Genomic DNA, 17,572 nt, shown 5'->3' on the forward strand with positions numbered 1-17,572 from the left:
GCATGTTGAACTTCTTGACTCTCACATGTGGGGTCATAGCAGTCCCTGCAATCGGAGAAGACCAGCCACTCCTGTCCTCAGCATTCCTTGCTCAGAGACTTTCTCTTCTGTCACAAGGATATTTCATGAGAAATGAGCTCTTTACTATCTTAGATAATGGCTTCTCTGAAGAGAGAGAGAGTTGTTACAGCTATAAAAAGAGCTTAAGAAAGATTTTTATATTAAAATAACAAATGCTGCTACCTACACTTTGGCTTTTCGCCGGAAGATGCCCCAAACCTCACACCTGTGTCTGGCACAGGAGACACTTCTCTGTCTCTGTCCCTGTCTCCGTTTCTGTCTCTGTCTCTGTCTCTCTAGATGGACAGGAAGATAGATAGAAAGAAAGAATTTGGTTTATGAGCACAGGACTAAACAAGCTTCTTTCAAATAATTTCCAGCTACCAGTGCCCTCCAAATAAACTCCCTATAGTGGAATTTCTAAATCAGCACATTTGGCAAAACAAAGAGTTTGGAATGTTCGTGTTGAGGTAGCAGGTCATCTGGCGCACGGCGGCCCTGCGCTTTTCTTTCCAAAGTATTTGGGACCTCACTCCTCAAAACAGCCAACAGGGACCACGTTCAGTTTCTATTACAAACCAAGACCATATGGCCATGGCAATGGAGCCCCATCAACCAAGGCCAATTTCATTTTGAGTCTTCTCTGTGTTAACCACACTGGGATCAATGTTGCCAGTCAAAGTGAAACTTGGTAGAGATGGCAGGCCTGAAATAGTAATAGCCCAGAGTCTGGAGATAAATTAGAAATTCAAATCCCGAAAGGCCCACGTGAGCTGGTGGAGCTCTACCCGCCAAGTTCTCATGGGTGCGGGGCCCCTCCTTGGGAGTGGAGTTTTGGGGCTGAATCCACCTGGAAGGGTGTTCTGGAGGCCCCCAGTGCCTTTCCCACAACTGTGCACCCTCCCCTCTTCCTCCTTGGGGGGAAGTCACTTTCTTTATTAAAATGCAGCAGAGCTCATGCGTTCATTGTCATCATCATTAACGTTGCAGAGCAGATGGGGCCTATCAGGTTCCTTTACTCCAGGCTGCATCCAAGAGCAGCTTTGAGAGGCATAAAGACCAATGACAGCCCAAGGAGGGCAAGAAGGCCGAAGTGGGAGCTTGTGAGCAGCAGGAAGAACACCAGTGGCCTGGTGCCTTTGGCACAGGGACGGGCAGAGGAGCGCGTGGCAGTGGGGGAAGGCGCCACGCGGAGCAGGAAGGTGTCTCCCCTCCACGTGCTGGAGTAGAGCGTGGAGCAGGAAGGTGTCTCCCCTCCACGTGCTGCAGTAGAGCACGGAGCAGGAAGGTGTCTCCCCTCCACGTGCTGCAGTAGAGCACGGAGCAGGAAGGTGTCTCCCCTCCACGTGCTGCAGTAGAGCGTGGCTCTCGTGCGGTGGTGTGGGGAGATCGTTTTAGAAGCAACAGGAGGAGCTTGTTCTAAGAACACAGTGCTAGCTCCAACGTCCTCCCTGCTCCTTCACCTACCAAGGGCACATGTGAATCTACGAGGGAGCATGGGGGAGGGGCTGGAACATTCTGGCAAGTGTCTTTGAGATACTTCCTAAGTGATTGGGAGAGCTTTTCTTTCTCCTCCTTGAGAATCAACCCTGGGTCCAGGAAGCTCACAGGGGCAGAGGATTGCTTACTGTAAACTTAAGAAACTTTACAACTCGATTTATTGATCTGTTATCCACTCCCTTCTTTCATTTTTTAAATTAAGTTTTTAAAAATCCTTATTGATAGACAGTATTACTCAATATGTTTACTTTTCTAAATCTCTTATTTTCCTATATGCTTTTAAATGTAGTATTAAACACAAAAGGATATCTGTAATATTATATAAATTATACAGCCTAACAATGAAAAAAAAAATCTGTGAAACCATGTAACAGGCTTCTCAGTTTTTGCACCATAACAGGAATCAATTGATCTAATCATGCCATTTAACAACTAGGCAATAGCAGCTACCGGGAAGAAATGGGCCTTTGGAGGGAGATGGTGTATGGGGCAGGAACAGTCATTCGTAGAGCCCTGGTCGCGGCCTGAGTGGGGAGGGCTGGCAGGAGCAGGGCTGTCCTGCTGTATATTAGCTTTTTGATCCAGATTAACCAATCTGAAAAATGGGAACAATCATAGTGCCAACTTAACAAGGTCTTATGAAGCTTAAATGTGAAGTGAATAGAAAACTTCCTGGCACATAGTAGGTACTTAATAAATATTAGCTCTTATTGTTATGGGGGGGGCATTATGAGAGAAATTAGGAAAGGAAGGTTGAAATGAGCAGAAGACATATTTTCCCTGCATGTCACCTTTTCTTGGATTGGCTGTAACCTCAGGCCCTGTCTGCACGGGACAGACCTGAGCCCTTGAAGGGCAGTTCAAACTGAGGGAAGTAGCCTGTGGCGAGTGGACCCAAAGGGTGAGGTGGAGCTAGGATCCTGTGCTTGACACCTGCTCTTTGAGAGCTCCTCCCTCACTGCACAGGGATGGGACTGATAACAGCTTCAGAGGGGTCACCTGAGGTCCCACAGGGCAGAAATTAGGCAAGATGGAGAAGAAAGATGGAGTCCCACAGTGGCTGCTGGAAATACCAGGCTCACTATGAGAGACATCGTGAAGGACTGGTTTTACACTAAATTCCTGGGGAGTTGCTTGAAGCACTTTGACTATTATTTTCATCCATCCACCCAACGGTGCCTACCTCCAGGGTGCTTCAAGTCTTGCAAGACAAAAGACTGTCGTGCTAGAATCTGCTGAATGCTGAATTGGTAAAAGAGCAGGCACCAGCCAAGCACCCAGGGAAGAGATGGATGAGATCCTCCTGAGGTGGTGGCATTTAAAGGGTGAGTGTGGTTCCCCAAAATGTGGACTGGGGGGAGGGGATACATACCAGGCAAAGAGAGAATGGGGAAACATTCTAGTTTGTGTTTGAAGGTAGACTAGACAGGAATCAGTTCATATTGGAACAAGGCTCTCTCTTCATCAGAACCTAAATGGGCAAAGCTGTCAAACCTCTGAGCTCCAAGGTTATCTAAATAGTTTTGAAGCTTGCCTCTAGCAGTCCTGCACAGTCTTCAAGAATTGGACAGTCTTCAAATGCAAACACACCAGAAGGGTGGGTGGTGACCCCACTGTCCCTCATGATACGGTGCCAAAGTCAATGAGTAATTGGAAGAGACCCCAGTGCGGTCCTGTTCCCAGGGAAAGCAGTGTCCTCTTTGAACTCTAGGGGGTCACCCCTAGTCGTGCCTGTGCCCCGAACAACCTCTCTGGTGGCTCCCAGTGGACATGCATGTACATCTGAGTTCCTTCCACAGTGCATGCGTGGTGATGCATTTCTTTAAAACAATCAATCAGTTAATCGACACAGACTGAAGAGAATGACCACTGGAGGATATTTTTGTTTGTGTATGTTTCAAAAGAGTCCTCAAAGAAATAAAATGTACATATGCAACACCACAACAAAATTTCTCCTCTGATGGAATAGACCTGTCTCTAATAAGGCAGCATACAAAAGTCTTCTGCCTCATTATCCTGGAACAAATTTACACTTGTCTTAGGAAACAGGCTAACTGTTTCCAACAATTTAGAGAAAGTGTGTCCTAGTCACTATTCAACCCACACGTGTGCAATAGCAATACACACAGCACACCCCTGGAAAGAAATAACAGTTCTTTTACTTGGAGAAAGGAAGGATAATGGTTACTTAGAAAGTGTCCCAGACAAGCTGTCAAACTGAATTCAGAGAGCTGGAGTCTGACTCCGGGACAGGGCTGGCTGGCTAAATTCCCTTGGGATTGGGGTTTCCTGCCTGCTACAGTTTAGAGACAACGATTCTTTGTTTCCAGCGCTCTCTCTCCGCCTCCTTCTCTCTCTCTCTCTCTCTCAGTCTCATGCTCTTTCTATGTGTGTGTGTGTATGTGTGTGTGTATGTTTCTCTCTTCTGGTGAAAAAAAACCATGCAACTCTCCAAAGAGGGTCAGATAAAAAGCAGACAAAACATTAACTCTGGAATTTCAAAGGAAAACAATTTTAAGAAATAAAATGGAGGGCGCAAACTACTGTCTACCCTATAATCGTAAATCCGGTGTCTGGACCACAGGAACAGCATGCACATGCACACACGCACACAACAATCATCCCTGCTTTTGCTAAAGATGGATTAGGGATATTTCATCACAAAGGAAAAACATGAGATGACAAAAGTTCTTCACAGGCTCTCCCGTGAGGCCACCATACCCTCCAATTTAGAGCGTGTGCTCTCGGACACACACGGAGCCTGTGCAGCCACATAACCTGCTACATAAGAGATGCTATTCACTCTCTAAAAATAATAAGAGATTACCTCACAGTATTACAAGCCTTTTCCTGAGGGTACACATGTTCCAGACCAAACCCCCATACGCTACGCTACACAAGGCGACACACACACAGCTCATGTCCACGCTGTGCTCTGGGCTCAGCCGGCCTCACACACATGCACACACACATGTACACGCACGCACATGTGCACACACACACACACACACACACACGAGCGTGCAACGCTGCCAAACACCCATGCTCCCGAGTACCGTACTCGGAAACACATCTCACTCATTGTGTGATACATACAGTGCATAACATGAGGAACAAATGTTCTGTGTTCACCTACATGTTCACCCGTCAAAATAAAACTTCTTGAGACATCTTTTAAGCTAGGAAAAATTCAAGGATACCTAGAAGCAGAGAAGTCTGAGGAAGCCCGGAAGGCTCGTACAGTGACAAGCTCACACCTGCTCACGTGGGCCTCACTCCCGCGCTCCGCGCTCTGTGCCCGGATCACCGTGCAGCCAGCGCCCCGTCCCAGCTCCGTGGCTGAGCTACTGGCTCACAGTGGAACATCTCACTGCACTTGCGCTCCCAGTTTCCAGGAGGCCACCACGCAACCCTGCCCGAGGCTCTCCTGCTCACACCGCCACTCGGGGCCCTGGCTGCTCCCAGAGACTCACCAGGCTCCTTCCCCCAAACCTAACCTGAAGACTCACACGGTGGCCCTGTACCACAGCCCCCGCGTGCCCAGCAAACACGCCGGCTTCTCGGGCGCCTGCCTCCTTCCCTTCTGGCCAGTGCCCGTCCTCACTCTGCCAGCCGGCATCTCTCTGGGGCCCCGTCGTCCACTCTGACTGCTACAATCAAGCCTTTAGGACACTCGGGGGCAGAAGGGCAGGGAGAACGGCCAGGTTCGGTGACATATGCCCCAGACTCCAAGGCACGGTGTTTAGCTCTTTGTGAGTACGTGTCTGTTTGACTGGAACCCGGGGACGGACGCTGGGTGTCCATCCTGTTCCCAGGCTCTGCCTGTGTTCTAGGAGAGCGGGTTCTCCATGAGCGCGGGCACTCGGGAATGAGCGGGCTAGGGGAGGCATGAATCCCAGAGCTTAGGTCTATTCAGGACTGAGTTACCTACAAGACGTGCCAGTACATAGATACATTTACACATTTTCCCTCAGCTCCCTGTGTGACTTCAGCGGGCACATGTCTTCTTTGGCCTCAGACATCTTCTGTTCTATGAAGAGTTTGGGGAACATATTCTCCAAACTTCTCCAAACCAAACATTAGCATTTAATGATTTTTTTCTCCTCTTTTTGTTACCCTTAGAGAACTTCTTGTATGTAGTGTGCATTTTTGTATTTCATTACATGCAGTTTTATATCATTCCTCACTATTTTATAGGCAGGCCTCCCTAAGCAGCGCTGCGCAGCGTGGCTATCCCATCTGTGGGGCAGTGTCCTTCACGGCTCTCGGCACAGCGGCAGCACCTGGCAAGCCCTCAAAGATATTGGAATTATTTTGCAAGAATAATGTTAAGTGTTATTGTAATTTTACTATAACAAATTAAAATAATAATTTGCTGTTATTATTATAACTTTTATATATGAGCCCTTATTGGTGTGTCAGACAACATGCTGATTTCTGAGTGTTATATCATCCTGAAGGGTCGCTACAATTATCCTCCTTTTATTTGTGGGGAAACTGAAGCAGAAAAAAGTAAGTCCCTTGTTCAGGTCACAGTCTGAGTCCAGAGCCTGAGTTCTTAATCAATAGGCTATCATGCTGAAATATGAGGTCAATGCCCACCTTAGGTAAATTGAGAGTATTAGTTAAAGAACGTTTAAGGTATTGGCAGATGCCTGAATCAAGTAAGTTGAGATAATAATGCGTGAAGTAGCCTGGAGGGACAAGCGAGCACACCAAAGACCCAAATTTAAGTCCCTTTCTGCCCAAAGACCTGGGTGACTCCTAATGAGCTTGTAATCTCTCTGTGCCTTGTGTTCACTATCTACAGCAGGGGTCCTCAAACTTTTTAAACAAGGGGACAGTTCACTGTCCCTCAGACGTTGGAGAGCCGTTGGAGAGTGTGGCGCACATTCCACACATGTGCACTGTGGGCCCGGGACCAGTCGGCTACTAAGCAGGACAGGCAGCAGCGGCAAAAATACCCGGTGGGCCAGATAAATGTCCTTGGCGGGCCGCATGTGGCCCGTGGGCCATAGTTTGAGGACACCTGATACAGAACGGGGTAATAATAACACCAGCCTTGTCCTCTCGTGGCAACGGCTGGGCACAAAGGAGACATGGGGTTGTGAAAGTGCTTGGCAAGCAATGAAAGGCTGCAAAGAAGGGGTCGTTACTACCTGCAGGCCCCGCCATGCAGGGATCTGCTTAGGAGAAGCAGGGCTCTTGTGAGCCGGTGTCAGCACCAGGCAGGATGCAGAAAGGTAGTTTCTCCCTTCTCTTTCCATATTAGCATGTAAGCAGACAGACTTTTTATCCATTAGCCAGGCATGTGCTGGACATGGCCATTCTGCAGCAGACACTCTGCCTGCAGCGGGGCTGGGCTCTCGGTTTCAGCAGCAGGTCCTGAGAGGCTCCCAGACTGCTGTTGGAAGCCCAGTGCTCCTCGGGCCCTGGCGGGCTGATGAGTTCCAGGAGTTAATAAACAAGGAACTCAATATCCTCCATCTTTTGGAGAGGCAGAGGTATTTAAACAGATTGGGCAGGAGGAACTAAGGAAATGAGGGTTTAGGCATGCAAAGCAGCTCTGACAGATCTGCTGGGCTCTGCGCATGGCTGGGAAGGCCCTAGGGCGGGTTTGCCCAGGAAAACAACGTGCAGCCCTGACCTGAGCCCAGGAGGACAGGAGGGGAGGGGAGGGGAGACAGTAGCCCTGGCTCCAGGACTCCTGTGTACTTAGAAAGGCCACTTAACGTCTAGAATCCCAGTGTCCTCCCTGTAAAATCAAGTTACCAACACCATATCTACTTTTTAGGGGACTGTGTTTGGAATAATTAAGAAATTTCTGAGATGTGAAGTTCTACACTAACCTTGTCAAAATAATGGCATAAATCAATAAAATCAATCATCAATGCCAATGACGGAAAAACCTCCCTTCACTTCTCCAAGCCTTTATCAGTGCAACAGGAGGTCCTGCTCTTCCTTTCCCAGGATGCCGGGCCGGGCCTGCGGTAGCTCAGAGCCAGCCCTTTCTCTCCTCAAGCTGTCTCTGTGCTACGACCGGGCTTCCCCAGCATGCTCGGCTTGGCTACAGGAGCAGACTCGAGAGCTTTACAAGATCCCAGTGCCCAGGAGTCACCCCTGGAGATTCTGAATTGTTCAAGTGAGTCATTCTTGGGACTTGGGCATTGGCATTTTTTAATTTTAATTTTTTGCATTTAAAAAATTTAGCAGAATATATACAATATAAAATTTACCATTTTAATCATTTTAAGTGTAAAGTTCAGTGGCATCAAGTGCATTCACATTGCTGTGCAAGTCACCACCATCTATCTCCAGAACTTCCTCATCTTCCTAAACTGAAACTCTAGAACCATTAAATAATAACTGCCCATTTCCATTTCCTACCCCGGTAACCACCGTTCTACTTCCGTCTCTACAAATCTGACTGCCTTAATTATTTTAAATGAGTGGAGTCATACGATGTTTGTCCTAGGGCATCAGTATTTTAAAAAGCTCTGCAGGTGATCCTCTGTGTGGTTAGGACGGGGGGTGGTGCCAAGCAAAGACTGTGTATGGGTTCCTCTTGGAAAAGAGAATTAGTTTAGGGAGGTCAATGGAGCTGATAGTGGGAAGACTGCAGGAGCAGAAAAAAAAATAATGCAAAGAATTCAGATCTGTGCCCACATTACCTTTAGGCTGTGCACCGCTTCTGTGAGAAGTGGCTGGAGGGAAAAGCTGCACTTGCAGGAAGACCACCTGGAGCAGGGCTGTCCAGTCCTCTGACCTGAGCTTGAGTCCCTGCTCTGCCATGAACAGCTGGGTGCCCTTCAGTGGGTCACTCACTATTACCGAGCCTCACTTTCTTCGTCTGCAAGACGGAGATAATAATATCTACCTCAAAGGGACGCTGCAAGGCTCAAAAGCAAAGCCTCTGAAAGTGTCTGATGTCTTCTAAAACTCTGTAGAGATGACAGTCACGGCTGCTATTGTAAATGGACAACAAAAGCTTCTGTCCTGATTCATTTTTTAAGTGCATTAGCTTTGATAACTAAAGGTAGGGAGAGCACAACTAACTGCTCCAGCTGGGTCCAATCCCTGTCCACAGAATATTTCATTTAAGGGAGCTTAAAGATTGTTATAGATTAATTTTAAAAATCTAGTCTTACTTCCTTGGCACAAATAACCCTTGGAGATTGCAGTGATTTTCAAGAAATGAGCTAGAAGAGTGATTATGCCATTTTAAAGTAAAAAGGCATTCTAATTTGATAAGTGCTCTGAAGAGCCATTAATAGACAGCATCTCCTCGACTTCTTCCCTTTGTGCTTGGTGCCAGCACCTGCCCTTTGTGGAGTGCACATGCATACACACACACACACACACACACACACACACACACACACACAGAGCTCTGGTACTCTTGATGAACTCTGGGCTGCGTGTGTCTTATTCAAAGAAGATGGAGTCAAGGTCGCATGATGTCTTCTAATAGCTAATAGATATCTATTAGAGCAGAGCAGGAGAGCGAGAGGTTGGGAGGGCATGAGAGGGAGGCAGAGACAGCGGTAGCTTTGTCTTGCTAATGTACTTTGTTTTGTGGCATGGTGGGTTGTTCAGACAGATTCAGACCACTCACAAGGGGAGGCGCAGGGGAGGCAAGGCGGCTCAAGTGGGGAGCTTTCCTGGGGACAAAAGATGCACCTGCAAAACGCAGACTTCATCATCTCTGGAGGCCGGGGCTGATGTGGGGAGATAAATGCCCAGCACCACCTGAATGGGTGTGCGCCTGGATGCTGCAGTCAATTCATTTCAGAAGAGGCGCTGCTACCCAGCACGAGCAAGCTGCGCCTCCAATAGGCCTGAATAAGCCAGCAGCACGACAAATGTGCGCTCCCCAAACACAAAGGGCCCAGGGGAGGCGAGGCAGTAATACAGCCTGGCAGGCCGAGCACTGAGACCAGTGGGGGAGGGAGGGGGGAGTTGGTTAGTATCACATTTCAACTTGGGCAAACCAGTTTCTAAACTAAAACTTATATTTTAAGCCCAATATGAGAAACTCTTTCATTGGCTCTGCCTCAGAGCTCACTGGCTAATTCTAGTGTTGTTAGCAGCCTGCAGCCTGGAGAATTGGAAGAACTTGTCAGTATCCTAGTTCAGCAGCTCAGAGACTGAGGGTTCCTTCCTCCCTCCCTCCCTCCCCCCTTCCTACCTTCTTCCATCTCTCCATCCAGTTGTTCCTTCCCTTTCTCCCTCTTTTCCTTCCTTCCAAGAAATGGATCCCTATCTGCAAATGAGACGGAACTCAATGTGTGGAGCGACTCAAAGCACAGTGGCTCCGATGGGGCTGGGCCCTCCCACTGCGGCTCCAGGAGCATCTCCTTAGAGGCCCCAAGCTCCAGGGTCAGGCTTGACTGTTCCTGATGTGGTCCACCCCCTTTGTCTGAAGGAAACCGAGGTTCAGGGCATGAAGTGATTTTCCCAAAGTAAGCCGAAGGTGCCTTGACCTTCACTCTAACACATTTGCCACTCACATATATTTTCTCTCTTACAGACATCTGCAACGTGATGTTAAAATAGGTCATCAAGTAAATACGGCTCAGAACATGGAATGAATCAATATAACCTCATTTTTCATGGCAAAATTCAGTACATCTGAATTAGGAAGGAAAAGCAGTAGTAGAAACAGGACTGGCTCAGGGTGGGATGGGGAGAAGGAAGCAAATAATGACATGAAAGTTTAAACACAGATTCATTATGTTGCATATTTCTTCCACTCACTGTTCTAGTCATTATCAAATCATCAACTGTTAACAGAAACATGAAGTCCTATGTGATCAAAGGTGTAACCTTGGGCAAGACACCCAGCCAGTGTCTTTGAGTGTCCATACACAACGAGGATTTTGAACCAAATGGTCTCTTTCCTTAGAAAAGCCTTATGTCCCTCTGAAACGCTATGCTGGGCTACATACATGCAACCAATACTGAAAGTGCCTTCCTTCTATGTTATGGCAGGAGTGAGTTAAAGAAAGAAACGAGGCAGGAGAGAGCCAAGGAGGAGAGCACCGGCCACACTCCTGTCGTTCTGCAAGCTCCGACTTAGAAGTTTCTTCCTCCAGGGGCTTTTCTTTTGCCATGGGAAAACTATTTCATTCTCTCTCTAGTTCCTAATAATTATTTGTTTGCATTTCTTCTCCCATAACCCAGGTACCATGAATTATTCACTTGTTTAGATGTGAAACCTAACACCGTGTCTGGATTAATGTTGTTTCATAAATAAAGAAGCTGAAAAATGCTATTGTGGTGTTTGCTAAGGTCTTCACTAGCAAAACCATTTGTTGAGGCAGTTTTCTTTCTCTCTGAAAAAGACCAAACTAAACCAGACCAGACAAAATCCTCAAACCACCACTTTACAAAAGCAATTGACATTGCTAAACTTTGTTAGAAAGAAACCTTCAGAGGTTTCTTTGCTAGAATCATGCTAGAATCCTTGAAATCTTCATTTCATTATCTTCAACAGAGAAACACCCACTTTAAGCTTTGAAAGTAAGCAGTATCCATTTCATTCTAAGAGCAATAGTTTTCCTTTCACACAGTAACAACTTCAAGTTATATCTTTATGATATTACAAGATACCTTAAAACCTCATTTGTTGCATTTTGGCAACTGGTAGCACAAGTGATAAAAACTTTGGCTTCTTGTATGCTAGAAAAATTGAGCGGAACAGGGAAGCTGGTGCAGAGACCTGAAGTGGCCCACGCCGGGCTTTCCAGTGTGGGACTGTGTTCACGCCATGTCTGGGACAAAAGAAACTTTGAAGCGTATGACAGAACAGACTCACCTTCTTTGACACTCAGTCGTGAGGACTGGTCTGTGTGGGAGGTTGTATTATAGGCCAGCAGTGAACCTGGGAAGCAAGCAAAAACAGGTTAGAACCGAAACATTCTCCTGAGAGCAAGAGCAGGAGATGGCCTGAGGAAGGAGTGGGAGTGAGGAGAAAAGAGGGACAGGGGACTCCTGGAGAGAAAGAAGTCAATGGAAGCCATTTGCTTGGAGCCAATCCTGCGGGCCAGAAAGCGCCCCCTGGAGTTGCAGAGAGTAAGTCAGGACAGAAGGTTCCTCAGGGAAACAGGCCACACCGCCAGTTTACAGTCCTCAAGTGCCCGCTGGCTCCATGCCATGGTGGGAACCCAGGACTGCGAATCAGTACACCCGTGTCTGTCCTATCCTGCCACCGACTCACCATGTGACCACAGGTCATCATGGGCCTGGACAAGTCTCCATTTTGATTCTTTCCTGAGCTAGAGCAGAGGTTGGCAAACTTTTTCTGTAAGACCAGATAGTAAATATTTTAGGCTTTATAGGCTAACTGCTGTCTCTGTTGCACATTCTTCTTAGTTCTTGTTTTGTCCTGTCCATGGGCCACATTTGGGCTGCAGCGTGTAGTTTGCCACACCCTGGCGGAGAAGCGAGTACCATTGCTCCCTGCTCTGGCATCTGTGGGTTCATGTGCGTGCGGGCCCCTTGACAGGCAGGGTGAGGCGGTGGATGCTCCTTGCATGGAGGGGCGTTGGGAAGGAGCTGGGGGATAGTATTCCAAATAGGAACTTTTGCCTCCCTTTGCCTGTGTCTACGAGAACACAACTAAGCATGAGGAGCAATGCATTGAATTTCTGTCATCCCAAATGCTTAAAATACAACTTCAGTGCATACCTACTCTGTGCCAGGCACTAGTCTGGGCATCTTGAAGAGATAAATATTTTTGTTGCAAATAAAACAAATTCTTCCTTCTTTCCTAAAACTAGTGTTGTTCCTTTGTTTAAAGTGAATTCAAGAGTTTTATTTTATAAAATTCAGACATTTTTGCATTTCTCCTTGAGATTCTCCTGGGGAAATCTTAAAAAGCCATCAAAACCAGAGCCAGGAGTCGCTTTTACAAAAGACACCAGCAGCTCAGCACATGCGCGTGCTTGAGGCTAAGAAGATTTTTCTAAACAACTCTTTCCCTTGTTCCCCGTGGCCAAGCGGGCTGCCTTGGTGCTGGGCTGGGCACGGGCTGTCGAGACACTCCTGTTTCAGTCTCAGTCATGGAAGGGGTGCAGAAGTGGAGCTGCTGCCTCGCCCAGCTGGGGCGTTTGGTCGAGTGCCTCAGAGAAAATGTGTGTGCTACCAGACCAGACGATGAGGAGGAGAATTTTATAAGAATCTTCCAAGTGCCTAGAACATGACTGTTACTTCTAGTTTGGAAACAGTCCAGACAAAAACAAGGAGTGGGGTGGGGGTGACATTGAGACTGCTATATGCCAAAGTGTGACTGCGCAGATACCATTTTAGAAGTGAGACAGTCACGTGAATGTGATATCCTAGAACCAACTCCATTTGGTCAGTCCATTTTCAAGAATATCAATGACAAAGGCTGGGACAAGTTCATTTTAATAGTCATGTACTGAATAATGATGTTTTGAGGAATGACAGACTGCGTACCTGATGGGTGGTCCCATAAAATTATTATACCACAATTTCACTGCAACTTTGTTTATGTTTAGATACACAAATAGTTACCATCATGTTACAACTGCCTGTGCATTCAGTGCAGTGACATGCTGTACAGGTCTGTATCATGGGAGGGACAGGCTGCGCCACACAGCTGAGGTGTGCAGCAGGCTGTATGTTTAGGGTTGTGTGGGCACACTCCAGGACACTCCTGCATGCTTGCACAGCAAAGCCTATCCCCGTCATTAAGAGACACATGGCTCTATGTTATTATGCAAATGAGAGTTCAAGATTAGACCTGCCTCTTAGCGCTGACTAGCTTTGTGACCTCCAGCAATATGCCTCCTCTATCTGAGCCACAGCTTCCTCATCTGTAAAATGGGCTAGTAATAGTACCTATCTAATATGGTGGTTGTGCAGACTAAATAAAATAACGCATGTGAAGTGCTCAGAGCTGACCCTGGATCATAAGAAGTGTTCAATAAGTGCTAACTATTACATTGTCATTACTCTTTTTATACCTCTCTCAGAGACACCAAAGTCACATATAGTAAACCCCTTTATATGAGAATTTGCTGAGTGTCCATCTTGCCCTCTGGAATGGAAATTATGAATGGGTTGTGCTGCAATAAGAAGTAATCCTCCATGACTGGAAGGAGGTTAAGAAATGGACCAAACGTTCCAAGGGGATGCAGACACATCCCTGAGCAAACTGAAGAATGCTGGCCGCTGGCCCTGCGTCCTCCCCCTCAGGCTGCAACCTCCCTGCTGGAGCAAATAAAGAAAAACGGTGGCTCTGAGGAGCAAACCGCTCGAGCTTCCAGCAGATTTAGCCAAGAGCACGGAGCTCAGATAAACTACATTTATTAAATTTCTCCCTTCGTGAAAGTTCTGCTTTGAGCACATGTGAATTCCACAGGAAACTCCCAGAAAGCTTAGAGAAAGGGTCGTTTGACCTCTCCAAAGCTTGCATGAAATACATATTTCATGGCAACCTAGGAAAAGGATTTTGCCCTTAAGACTGTTCTTGGTTCAGGTTTCACTCCTAGAAGGAAAGGCGTCCTTCCCCGAGGAAGGGCCGGCTAGGGGCATCGGCCTCTTTCCCAAGGGACCCACATTCCCTTTCTTTTCTCTGATTTTTATTTAACTAGTCCCTCAGGCTCCAGAGGACAGCACAGCACACTCTTTCCCTAAGAGGATGTGTTCTGGTGCAGGCGGTTCCTCCCTGGAGCCCGTCCTTCTGCTCTGTGTCTTCCGATCGCTTCTTCCGGCTTCCAGGCTCGTTCTGGGCTGGTTCCGCACGGGCTTACCGTGCTGCAAGCTCCTAGTCCTCCCTGACGCCAGCCCGGCAGAGCACGCGTGCTGCGCGGGGAGCAGCACACACGATGCGCCAGACTCTCTCTCTAGTCTCGCACTTAATCCTTGCTTGAGCCTTGCAAGGCCGGTACCATGTTATCCCCATTATAGATGAGAAGCCTGACATTCAGCAAAGTCATATCGTTTGCCGGGGATCACACAGCCAGCGAGCACTGGAGGCAGGAGCCCCTGGTCTATCCACAAAAGCTGTCTTCAGCCCGCCAGGCACTGAGCCTCCAGGCTAACTCAAAGAAACAGGCGACACTCCCCCGTGGGGTTGTGCAGGCAGGGTGGCGGTTACCTTTGGGAAGGAAGGGGTGGTGCGATGGAGAGAGGGCGTAGGGGGCTTCTCTTCTGCTCCTGGGCCTGGTGGTACTTACATGAGTGAGTGGATTCTCTTTGTGATCATTCCTTGAGTTCTGCACTTGTGATTTGTGCACTTCTCTGTTACACTTCACTTAAAACATTTGTTCACTTGGTTATTTATGTATGTATGTTTGTATGCATGTATGTATACATACGTGCGCACATCTATGTATATCTATTTATTTGGGGTGCTTTTTGCTCTGAAAAGCATGAAGTGGCTGTTGTGGAGGATTGGAATGGCCTTCCCAAAGTGGAAACATGAGGGAAAAATCATTTTCCACTTTCGAGCCCATCCGTCGATGGATACAGTACTGGGAGCTGAAGGGAGGCGGGATGAGCCGGTACTCAGCCTTTCTTCCGTGCAACGTTCCCTCAACCTAACCTGCTTTTCACCTGGGACACCTGGGGCCAGGGAGACACGGGTCGCAGTGCCAAGCTTTTGTCTGCTGCCTGGCTGTGACCGTGGGATCCCTGGCGCCCCTCACAGCCGGCCTGCTGAATCTGGGTCTCCCTTTTCTCGCCGCTGTGCCACTGCGTCGATGGCCCAGGATGGCCCTGGCCGAGTGGCCGAGTGCAGGGCATGGGGGCAGGGCCAGGGCTCTCTGTGCTCTTTCAGCAGCAAGACTGGCCTGACTACCGGGTCCAGGGCAAGCTGGCCTTTGGCCCTGCTGGCTTCTGTTCTCCTCTGGTCAAGCAGGCCTGGAAGGGCTAACGCTCCACCTGCATAATTGACCAGAGCCGTCCCCTCAAGCTGCAGGTGTGAAGGCCACAAAATGCAAAATGTGTTTTCCATTAAGTTTAAATTAAATATGGGACTCAAGATAGATACCTTTTCTGTGGTCTCCTTGTCACACAATATCTTTCATTCTCTTGAGTAGCCACTATTCGAAAATGAAGTTTCTTAGTGTTTTTCCCAGGTCAGACCCAGAGAGACATTTTCCTTCTGCCTCTGACCACCCCCACCTGGACCTGCTGGGCTCCCAGACACCCCCAAACTCCCCCCAGTGGCCTGGAGCCTGAACTGCCAGCTGGGGACAGACAGCCCTCACTTCCTTTGAGGTCCAGGTTCCAGTCTTGGCCCGCGACTGTAAATGCAGCCCCTGCCAAACGGGCTGTGGACCAGGGCTGCCAGTCAGGTCCAGAGAAGGACGGGCGGGGTTAGTGTGGTAATAGGTTTGGCTTAATTGGCCTCATTCCAGAAGGCCACAGGACTGTTTTCAGAAAGCATTTATCTCTTGGTATGGTAAAAATGGGAAAGTGGCCTGGCCCTCGAGGTGGAAGCCCCAGGGGAGCGAGGCTGACTCTGAAGTCAGCAGGGGAGACAAGGGAGACACAAGAGGCCAGCTTGCTGCTGTCCCAGGGATGGGGAGACAGAGCAGCAGCATGAAGCTGGGGCCTGGGCTGCAGGCCGGGACTGAAGAGGCCTGAGTGTCAGACACCAGGTGCTCTCCATCGGCTGTAAGCCTTTGAACCAATTTCTGAAGCTCTCTTGGGCCTCAGTAGTTTGGGCTTTCCAATGGGAATTACAAGTAGACGTCCACAAGGGGGCGGCCTTTTATGTAAGGTGAACGGCACCTGGGCGGAGGCCTGCCTGAGCCCTGGTGTTCCCCAGGAGACCTCAGAATGACCCCCAAGGGCTGCGGGCACTCCGGCCAGACCCTTGGGTTTCAAGGGTGGTGGTGTCACACAGCCACTCTGTCTGGCACAGCTGGATGCCCCAGCATGGAGAGCTAGTGCCTCCAGGCAGGCTGGATGAGTCCTAGCGGGCCAGCCCATTAGACAGGGTCTACAGTGGCTTAGGGCATTGCTATTTCTTCTCCACCCTGGAAAATACATTCTCAAATTTAAAATTTAGCATTTAAAGTTTAAGACTATCTCTCCCCTCCCAGACAACCAGAATAAACAGTCAAGCTCCTTTTGGGAAAGGGTAAATTTGATGGCAAAATGTCTTATCTGACAAGGTTTCCCTTTTTCTAGACTTTCTATTAAGGTCCACAAAGACTTGATCAGAGAAGCGCCACCAATTTGGAGTCTCCTGACAGGATTGGCTCAGGTCCCCAATTCTCCCCTCTGGACTTCCCTTCGCCCCACAGGGCTTCCTCCGTCTGTGTTGAGGATCTCAGCCATTTCCCTTCCACCTCCTGCCAAAGTGGAAATGTTGGACCCCACCTGCCTCCAACACAAGGACCAGATGACAGAGCACACAGAAGCAGCACCCTTCCCCTGGCCTCCACGTGGCTGCTTCAACACGTTCCCCAAGCACCGGCCTCCCTCCTAGCACAAAACATCCCCTGGAAGTCAGTCCGGAAAAACAATAAAGAGAGAAGGCTCTAAGAACATTTAAGTTGGTCAGCATTAGGGATTTCCCAGAAATCCAGAGAGCAGAGACAGCAGGGACAGTCCCCAGCACAGGCCTCCTGCAGGTGCTCAGCAACCAGCCGCCACCCAGCACCAGGAGCCCCACCCTAGACACCAACCCAAGACAAGGATGGCTTGAAAAGTCTCTCCCCTGACAGTGGGTCATTTAAGTCTAGGGTCCTCAAAAGGGTGTCACGGTACTATGTTGGGCCATCTTTTCTTTTCTTTTTCTTCATACAACTATTTATTTTTGCTTTTGCAGGCAGACATGCAGACATGGTTTTTCTATCAATGCACAGATCCCTTTCTAGTGAGCTTCCAGTCCACACTGCATCACAGGCACTTCCCGCGCCCTCTCGCCACAGCCACGGACGGCAGAACGGCTTCTCACCCTGTGGGTGCACTACAGTCAGCCAGCCATCTTCTGGTGCTGGGAGTCTGTCCTGCATTTTCAAGTCTCCCG

At 48.5% G+C, this 17,572-nt stretch overlaps 1 protein-coding gene across 3 annotated transcripts in view; it reads right to left on the reverse strand.

The window, feature by feature from the left end:
• FLI1 (Fli-1 proto-oncogene, ETS transcription factor) overlaps positions 1-17,572 on the reverse strand; it is a 107,763-nt gene that overhangs the window by 15,756 nt on the left and 74,435 nt on the right. For all 3 annotated transcript variants that reach the window (XM_012772290.3, XM_076002687.1, XM_076002686.1), the window contains one exon: positions 11,378-11,443. In XM_012772290.3, the coding sequence (XP_012627744.1) occupies positions 11,378-11,443 (66 nt within the window). The remainder of the gene's footprint in view (positions 1-11,377; positions 11,444-17,572) is intronic.

The sequence above is a fragment of the Microcebus murinus genome, chromosome 4, assembly GCF_040939455.1.
Source record: "Microcebus murinus isolate Inina chromosome 4, M.murinus_Inina_mat1.0, whole genome shotgun sequence".
Taxonomy (NCBI): Eukaryota; Metazoa; Chordata; class Mammalia; order Primates; family Cheirogaleidae; genus Microcebus; species Microcebus murinus.